This window comes from Gymnoscopelus microlampas, assembly GCF_963454915.1.
Source record: "Gymnoscopelus microlampas genome assembly, chromosome: 13".
NCBI classification, from domain to species: Eukaryota; Metazoa; Chordata; class Actinopteri; order Myctophiformes; family Myctophidae; genus Gymnoscopelus; species Gymnoscopelus microlampas.
The window spans coordinates 6,136,423-6,146,422 of NC_139950.1; the positions used below are offsets into that span (position 1 = coordinate 6,136,423).

At 41.6% G+C, this 10,000-nt stretch overlaps 1 protein-coding gene across 1 annotated transcript in view; it reads left to right on the top strand.

The window, feature by feature from the left end:
• LOC311058349 (rap1 GTPase-GDP dissociation stimulator 1-B) overlaps positions 1–10,000 on the top strand; it is a 46,093-nt gene that overhangs the window by 24,869 nt on the left and 11,224 nt on the right. Inside the window, 5 exon segments of the mRNA XM_084075766.1 lie at positions 4,001–4,126; positions 5,270–5,398; positions 6,513–6,638; positions 7,170–7,313; positions 9,233–9,364. Of these exon segments, the coding sequence (XP_083931892.1) occupies positions 4,001–4,126; positions 5,270–5,398; positions 6,513–6,638; positions 7,170–7,313; positions 9,233–9,364 (657 nt within the window).

Below are 10,000 nucleotides of genomic sequence, written 5' to 3' on the forward strand. Positions count from 1 at the left end.
AGTATTACATTTCCCTGGGTTTTGCATCAAATGATATGGTAATGGAGAACTCGGCCGTGTTCTATGTGTCGAGAGCCTGAGCTGGAAAAATCGCCTCTAGTCACTATGCAAATCTACGCATTCGGAATTTTGTCTTTTTATGTAGGCTGGTGGTGATTTTCAAGCACACACGCACCCGCACACACACGCATGCGTGCGCACACACACACACTCACTCAGTGGTGGAAGAAGCACTCACATTTTGTAAAAGCACTCATTCACATTCACATTCAAAGTATTCACACTAAAATATACTATACTTAAAGTAAAAGTACTCATTATGCAGAATGTCCTATTTCGCAAGTTTACAAATGTATAAAACGTATAAAACATCTTTGAAAATAGCAGATCTACAAGCTCACAACACGTCACTTTGCGATGCGTTGTGAGCTTGTAGATCGGCTATTTTCAAATAGCCTAAGTATATAGGCCTGAAGTGGTTAATGTATGTTTTGTAATAATAATCAAAATCTACAAAGTAACTTAAGTTTTCAAATAATTGTAGTGGAGTAAAAGTACAATATTTGCCTCTGAGATATCGTGGAGTAGAAGTAAATGTATTGATAATTAGAAATAGTCCAGTAGAACATCCTCAAAAATGCACTCAAGTACAGTACTTGAGTACATGTACTTAGTTACTTCACACCACTGCACAACACACTGCAAAGTGTTCTGTCAGATTTCTACATGTCCGCCCGCACAATGACACAGAAAGTTCCCCGCCACCCGGAGGCCAATGTCTATTCATGAGTGACTCATCTTTATTTCATAACCCTGTGGGCTTCAAAGACTTTTCATTTACTGTAGAAAGAAACAATATTCTGTGTAACAGCTTCAAGCTCCCAATTATATTTTTTACGTGCAAACTGCATGATGGTGTTGTTGTCGGGCAGACACTGCACCTTGTATCTCCATATTTCACTTGTTTACGTTATTTATAATTTAAGTTTTTATTCAAAGCGGGAAAGCATCTGTGTAACCACTTTATCCATATTTTATATTTGGCTATTCAAAAATAGCAGATATACAAGCTCATAGCGTGGCACATCTGCTATTTTTCAAAAAATCTTGAACATTTGTGCAAATATTTGAATATATATATATTGAATATAGAAACATTTTTGACTCAAATCTTTGTTTCTGGGGGGGTCCCCTATTACACAATATTTTTAGATGGGGGTCCTCGGCCAAATCATTTTGGGGTCCTTATATGTATTTGGCCGCGGACCCCCATCTCAAAATATTTTGTTCCAGGGACCCCCGGAAGCAAAGATTTGAGTTACAAATGTTCGCTTTAAAATAATATATATTCAAAGATTTGCACACTTTTTCACGATTTTTCAAAAATAGCAGATCTACAAGCTCATAGCGGGGCACTCGGTGCCGCGCTATGAGCTTGTAGATCTGCTATTTTTGAATAGCCAAAGTGTAAAATAATGCATTTTTTTAATCTAAAAATGACACAGTTCCAGGTCTTAATGGGTTAAAGGGCCTAGTGCTGCACAAATGCATAGCAAAATGACCCGATCTACAAGCTAAGCTCACAATCTGTGATCTTGTTGAAAGTGTGTCTGGGTTTTTGAATTCATTAAAGGTATTAACAAGAGCTTGTGACGAAATAATAACTACGTTGAACACGGGTTCTTTTCCTGAAAATATAAATATGCCAGGTCATGGTAGGGCAAACATGGCATCAGCACAAACGAGCCACCGCTCTGTCTCAAAACAGCCAGAAGAGAGTGAAGTTCTCTCTTTCTTTCAGAAGAACCCTGTGGGCTTGATGTGGGTTGATATTTCCTTTCCCAGGGTGCACTGCGGTGGTTTTTAGTTGGCCTCTCTAATGAGGCCCCCCGGTGAACAAGTCCTCCACACTGGAACAAAAATTCAAAAACATCATGGAAAACAAACACACTTTGGAGTATTCATTCCAAGAGCTGAGTGTGTGTGTGTGTGTGTGTGTGTGTGTGTGTGTGTGTGTGTGTGTGTGTGTGTGTGTGTGTGTGTGTGTGTGTGTGTGTGTGTCACACACAGAGGACTTCCTCTACTCCCTCTGACTCATGCTTTGAACTGAGATCTCTTTGAAACCAGTGAGGGATCCTCTCTCCTATACTTCAAGATTTTTGAAGTGGGCCCTGATCGAGAGAACCACTGCATCCAAACAGCAGTGGTGGAAAAAGTACTCACAGTTTTACTTAAGTAAAAGTACTGCAAGAGAAACACTCTTGTTACAAGTAAAGGTCCGGAATTAAAAATGTACTTGTACTAAAAGTACAAAAGTATTGTTATCAAAATGTACTTAAAGTACCAGAAGTATAAAGTACTCATTCTGCAGAATGTCCCATTTCACAAGTTTTCAAATGCATACAAATCTTTTGAAAATAGCAGATCTACAAGCTCACAATGCGTCGCATCGCGACGCATTGTGAGCTTGTAGATCTGCTATTTTCAATAGGCCGAAATGTATGTAAGGCTGAAGTGAGTAATGTTTTCATTGTTTTGTAATAATATTCAAAATCTACAAAGCAACTAAAGTCTTAAATAATTGTAGTGGCGTAAAAGTACAATATTTGCCTCTGAGATGTAGTGGAGTAGAAGTTAAAGTACTGAAAATTGGAAATACTTTAGTAAAGTAAAAGTACCTCGAAACTGTACTTAAGTACCGTCCGAGATCATAGAAACGAATGGTATTCTGAAAAGTTGGTCACAGAGATAGATCATTCAGCACAGCTAGATGTTCAACTTCAGCATCACCTTGAGAATCTGTCCTCAGCACTGTTTACATCACCTTGTTCTGCCTACGAGTTCCTAGCAGGACTATCAGTCAGTTTAACTATGCTGTCATGGATCTGACATTTATAGCATCTCTAATAAAACCTGTAACAATGTTTTGAATACATGCTGTGCGTGTGTGTGTGTGTGTGTGTGTGTGTGTGTGTGTGTGTGTGTGTGTGTGTGTGTGCGTGTGCGTGTGCGTGTGCGTGTGTGTGTGTGTGTGTGTGTGTGTGTGTGTGTGTGTGTCAGTGGTGGGAAAAGTACTCAATTTGTTTGCTTAAGTAAAAGTATCAATGCTGCAATGCAGAAATACTCTGTTACAAGTAAAAGTCCAGAATTCAAAATGTACTTGAGTAAAAGTACAATAGTATTGGTATCAACATGTACTTAAAGTACCAAAAGTAAAAGTATTGCGCTGGTTCCTTAAAACTAAAAGACGTGTCCCTTTATTGAAGGGACGCACTTTTGTTCCTTATTTTGGGGAATCAATCAAGGACACACATCTTACAAGTTCAAACAGCTCATATACATATGCTATAATACAGGTTGTTAACCATTTAAACCCTATAGACTTAGTACACTGGACCCGAGTTATGTCTGTACTTGGACAGCGCTGGATAATAAAAACATGTAACAGTCTTACCAAAAAACCTTTTCAAGACAATGAAAGTCAAGTAAAAACAAAAACATAGGCACGACAACCCATCAATACATTCCATCGAGGTTATTCAGGTCAGTTAATTATGTAGTTTGTGGGTATCAGTGGCCACAGACAAAAACGTCAACGTAAGGAGCGCCAGCGCTCGTTACGTATCCTTACGTCCGACTATGAATGATACTTAAGTCTATGCATTTATGGAAGGATGATTGTTATTGCTTAAACTTTGTAACTTTGTCATTTTGTGGGACATAATATGCTAAATGATATAGTTTCTAAAAACTGGCATAGTGCTGCTTTCACATTAGGGTTATTGATGTGTTTTCTAAGACGTTTCTTAATACTTGCCTTACTGGCTGCTTCAGTGATCATAGTTGGTAACATATTCCAAATTGTAATGGCCCTATCTATACATTACAGTCTATTGTGTGTGTTTGTGTCTATACCGTAGGATCACGGTGAGAAATGTTCTCCCTTGAAGTGCTGTGAATGTATTGTAAATGTATTTGCGTGTGTTTACATGCTCTATAGCTGCAGTGAGGGAGCCATGCATCGAGGCAGGCTTGGTGACAGCCCTGGTGCCCCATCTGAACAGTGACGACCAGGAGATGCTGCTGAACACCGGAAGAGCCATTGGACGCATCTGCTTCGACAACTGTGAGTGATGATGATGAGGATGATGACAGTGTGTATCAGTGATGTCAACCTTTTTCATTTCAGCAGTCCAAGTTTGAGGCCTCGGACCCTCATCATATATATACATAACGGGGGTTATATATATACATAATAAATAAATAAGTTATATATATATATATATATATAGTTAACATACATAGGACAATGAGAAACAAAAGTACAGTAGGTACAGCATGATGGAGATACATCATATTCAAGGTAAGTCTGGGAGACATCGGCTCAAAGTCTGTGCGTTCTGATTCAAATCAATAGCCAATGAAGAAAAGGGGGCGGGATCCACATGCAGTGGGTGTTGCATGTAAATAGGAGTGGCGGGAAGCAATTTCCCCTTGAGAAATTGCGGCCGCCATTGTTGTGTACTGCTGTTTGCCTCTCGTCGGACTGTTTAGACGAGTTGCACAGCTCTCAGAGCGGTAAGAGGCGTGTCCGCTCAGATTCTGAGCGTAAGTTACATCCCGCCCACAAATACCAGGGCTCTGGCCCAGAAGTTCCTCGCCCGTCCCGTTTGTATGCGAGAGCTGGCGAAAACTTCTGGGAACTCAGATTATATTCTAAGGCAACAAGACATGTTTACCATCATTATGAGAATGTCAAATTAGAACAGATAAGTACCTTTCACATTATTTGGATAGCCAGCATTTGAAATGATCTGTTGCACTATACCTTTAAGCATGGCGAGCCTGAAATACGCTGTATTGGTTCTCAAAGTGGGGTCCGGGGACCCCCAGGGTCATCATTTTAACCACTTTATACATTTATATGTTGGCTATTCAAACATAGCAGATGTACAAGCTCACGACGCGTCACTCCGTGCCATGTTAGGAACATTTGGAATAATTGTTTTGATTATTTTTCTTCGACATAAATCTTCTCTTCTGGGCGTCCCTGGCACAAACGCTTTTCCCGACGGTGGTCCGCGGCCATATACGTTTAAATTTGGGGTTCCTTGGCACGAAAAAGTACTGATATCACAACAGTGACGATGACGATGACAATGTTGATGATGATGATGACAATGTCCTTTCCTTCCTTCCTTCCTCTGTTCCATCCCTCCCTCCCTCCTTCCCTCTCACATCCCCCCCCCCCCACCCCCCCACCATGCAGCGGGCCAGCAGGACCAGTTGGTGCAGAGTGGTGTTATACCCAGACTGGTGACCATCATGAGGCAGTACCCCGAGAACGACCCTCTGGTCAACGTGTGTCTGCTGGCCCTCTGCAACCTGGCCGACATGGGTCAGTATATACTGAACCAATGGTATACTTTGTAACCCCATTAAGACCGGGAACGCATCATGAGTCATTTTAAGATTTATTTGCCTGTAAAAAAAAAAAGCAGATACACAAGCTCTCAAGCTGATGACGTCGTCAGATACACAAGCAGATCTACAAGCTCGTAGCGCGGCACTCGCACTTTTTAATATTTTTCATTGGTTCAATTTGTTTAACCAACACACAGACGTAAAGGGTGTTCAACGCTCAAAAATGGAGTTAGCTGGTTTCTGCCCGACTACAACGGATATGGAACCAATGTACTGAAGGACAGAGAGGCCGATATATCTTTCTTTCTTTTCTTTTTCCTTTATTTATTCAGGGAAGCCCATTGAGAGCAAGCTCTCTTTTTTCAAGGACGCCCTGATAACAACATATGAAATACATACATAATGAGAAACAATAACAAACATTTGAATCACATTACAATGTCACAGATGCAAATAAACATAATGTTACGTGAAACAAACAGGTGCAGTCACTATGTAGTGTGTCCTCAAGAATCACCCTAAATGTCTCTATTGAGACCAATCACACCAGTTTCAAAGACTCTTTGAAACTGGTGTGATTGGTCTCAATAGAGACATTTCTGTCTCTATTGAGAAGTCTGTTCCACTTGTGTGGAGCATAATACATGAAAGCAGTCTTTCCTTGTTCACTGCTCTTACGTGGACTGGTATATCTAATGTGTGTTTGTGAACGTGTTGAATGTCCAGTAACCTTTGGTTCTAAAAGCGAGGATAGGTATAAAGGAAGTTTACCACACAAGGCCACTATTGAACATGTTTAACATCAGTATCAGAAATTATGCAGCGGATGTGTAGTTTTCAAAATGTTTAACCACTTAAACCCCAGCATCCATATTGTGTGGAAAGCCCTCACAGAAAATAGCAGATCGACAAGCTCACACTGCGCCGCGTCGTGAACTTTTCGACCGGCTATTTTCAGCTAAAGCTTTCCCCACAAAAACAGAAAAGACACCAGTGTAAGAGCCCTGTGGGAGTATAGGCAGGGTTTAAGTGGTTAAAAAAAGAGCAGATCTACAAGCTAAATTGTGTTGTGTGTGTGTTGCGTCTAGACTCGGCCAGGGAAGCGCTAGCAGAGCAGAACGTTGCAGATGTCTTAACCTTCCAGCTGAAACGGGCGCCTGACGCTGAACGCAGACATGTCATACTGGAAGTACTGGGATCACTGGGGGAGAGTGGTAAGAACACACACACACACACACAAGCACGTGCGCGCGCACGCACGCACGCGCGCACACACACACACACACACACAATTGTTAATGAAAGGTCGATATTGACGTGTTTGCTTTTCTTCTTATGATTTGACAAATCTGACAATCTTTATAGTCAGCAGCTTGTTGTGGAGTTTGAGTTACAACATCACCTGCATGTGAAAGACAACGATGAACGGAACACATTGTATAAGGTTTCTGCAGAACACAGAAACTGAAGCTGGTTCAACTGCATATTTTATATTTTATATGTTTATGGATGATCCTATTTTTGTGACTTCCTCACTGTTTAATATTTGTATTTTCATAATGACATTTGGAGTGAGCGGCTACAGTTTTTTTTGTTGTTTTTCTAATGCAATGAAAATAAACATGTCCGTCTGCCTGTCTGTCTGTCTGTCTGTCTGTCTGTCTGTCTGTCTGTCTGTCTGTCTGTCTGTCTGTCTGTCTGTCTGCCTGTCTGCCTGCCTGCCTGCCTGCCTGTCTGCCTGTCAGATGTGCTGAAGCTACAGTTTGCAGAGTCGGGGGTCCCGGAGTCTCTGTCGGAGATGATCCGGGGACTGCAGGGGGGCTCGGACCCCCACGACCTCTGCAGCATCAAGATCGCCTCCAACCTCATAGTGTCGCTGCTTCTAGGAGGTGAGCCGTGCTAACGTGACACCCTGTAGTTGTCCAAGGGCCTGCGCTATAATGTACTTCATCCACTTGGACCCTATAGCGGTCCTTATAGGCTCTGTGCAAAACTGTAGTCCTAGGTTTCCAGAAGGTAGCATTCCCATTTTCCTTGATCGATTATCTTGTTATTAGTAGTTTCTATAATGACATTTGGTGACAGTGTGTGGCTACTGAATTTCTTCGCACCCACTTCAGTAGCCTGGGATGGCTAAGACTGAAGCAGAGGGTATCTCATCTCTCATTGTGTTTGGTCTTCAGGATCCTAGATGGTTCAGTTCCCAATTACTTGTTTAATTATGTCCAGAGTGAGGGATGCTCACAGGTACTCAACAAGGGGAAGTTCATCTGATCAAACGGATGACAGCTTCCGTTTGCGGCTTTCAAGAGGGGTAGTTACAGAATGTAGTGGACGTAAGCATTTCAAAATTGCTCATGGACACTTCAGCGGGGCCTGGGAGGCGAACTGGTGACCTTCTCATTACCAGACAGCCTCTCTACCCACTAAGCTACTGCCGCCCCCGAATCATAGGCTCCCCCACTTGACACTGTGAAGAATCTCTTTCTGTGCGATCACACAGTGATGTAATGACAGCAGTGCTGACTGAGGTACTTTTAACCCATTAAGACCCTGAAACGCATCTGTCATTTTAAGATGTATTTTGGCTGTTCAAAAATAGCAGATATACAAGCTCATAGCGCAGCGCCGAGTGCCGCGCTATGAGCTTGTAGATCTGCTATTTATTTGTTTTAATACGTGAAAATGTGTGCAAATAAATATATTTTTAAAGAGACAATTTGTAACTCAAATCTTTGCTTCATGGGGGTCCCTGGAACGAAATATTGGAGACATTGACATGAGAATGTTTGAGAAACACTGATAGAAACATACGTTTTTCAAAACACTGTAGGATTTAAAAGACATTTACAAAATCCCAGAAGCAAAGATTTGAGTTACAAATGTAAAAATTCTTTAAAAAAGTATATATTCAAAAGATTTGCACAAATGTTCACAATCTTTAAAAAATAGCCAAAGAAATCTAAAATGACACAGATGCGTTCCCGGTTTGAATGGATTAATCAAGCAAAATCTAACTGATTGACCCTAATTATGTTAAATCTTTGGCTGGTGCAACAATCCCTAATTGTGTGTGTGTGTGTATACAGTACGTGATTGTGTGTGTGTGTGTGTGTGTGTGTGTGTGTGTGTGTGTGTGTGTGTGTGTGTGTGTGTGTGTGTGTGTGTGTGTGTGTGTGTGTGTGTGTGTGTGTGTGTGTGTGTGTGTGTGTGTGTGTGTGTGTGTGTGTGTGTGCGTGCGTGTGCGTGTGTGTGTGTGTGTTACTATACTTGTGAGGACCAAATATCCTCCCAAGTATTGTAGGTTTTGATAAATAGACTTTGTGAGGACCATTGTCCTGGTCCGTGCGAGATAAATCGTTGTTTTATATATAAAACACATAATGTTTAGGTTTACAATTAGAAAAAGATTCAGGTCGAGGATACGATTAGGATTACACATTTAGAGGTTATAGGTTTAGGGATAAGAGATAGAGTTATGCCTGATTTACACTTACAGAGTGTGTAGATCAGTGGCTCTCAAACCTTTTTCATGACAAGGACCCCCAACATGATGTATGTATTTGGCCGCAGACTCTCATCTCAAAATAATTAGTTCCAGGGACCCCCAGAAGCAAAGATTTGAGTTACAAATGTTGGCTTTAAAAAATATATAGATTTAAAGATTTTTGCACAGTCTCGATGGGTAAATACAAACGTCTGTGTGTGTGTGTGTGTGCGTGTGTGTGTGTGTGTGTGTGTGTGTGTGTGTGCGTGCGTGCGTGCGTGCGTGCATGCGTGCGTGCGTGCGTGCATGTGTGTATGTCAGATGAGTCCATGCAGAAGTGTTTCGGCGAGGGGACAGGCATGGTGTACCAGGACGTTCTCTCATGGCTCCAGTGCTCCAACACTCAGCTCCAGCTGTCTGGAGCTCTGGCCATCGCCAACTTTGCCAGGAACGGTGAGATTGATGCCTATCGGGATGTGGGACGATAATCTGTTTATTATCGTTTATCGTGATAAGTTAGGAGATTTGAGGAGATTTTAGGTTATTGTGAAATTGTCCTCTATTTAGACACTAGGATGAATTAGCTTTTGTTGAGCTGGAAATTCAGTACAACTTCCAAAAAATAGCAGATCTAATGCAACGCGTTGTGAGCTTCTGGATCGGCTATTTTTTTGCCGAACGTTCCCCCCAGAATAGGAATGCTGGGGGTTCAAGTGGTTAACAAAGGTGGCATTTTAAGTTTTAAGCATATTTTGATTATCGCGATAACATCGTTCAACGCAATGTATTTTTCCGCTATAATCGGGACATGTAATTTCATATCGTCACATCCCTATTGATGCCAAACTGGATTCAAGATTTGCCAAAAATCGCCCAGTTGCCCTTTTGCTCGTGCTTTATCCCGAAGGGACAAACGTGGCATGTTGATGATTGGAGCACACACACAAACTCAATAGAATTGCAGGACCCATGCTCAGGTGCAGGTACCCACCCTGCCAGCACTTGAAGCTCGAAACGAGAGTGAATACGAACAGAAGAATATTGCCGTTGATTTGGGCACAATTATATAAAATACAATACCAATTGGTG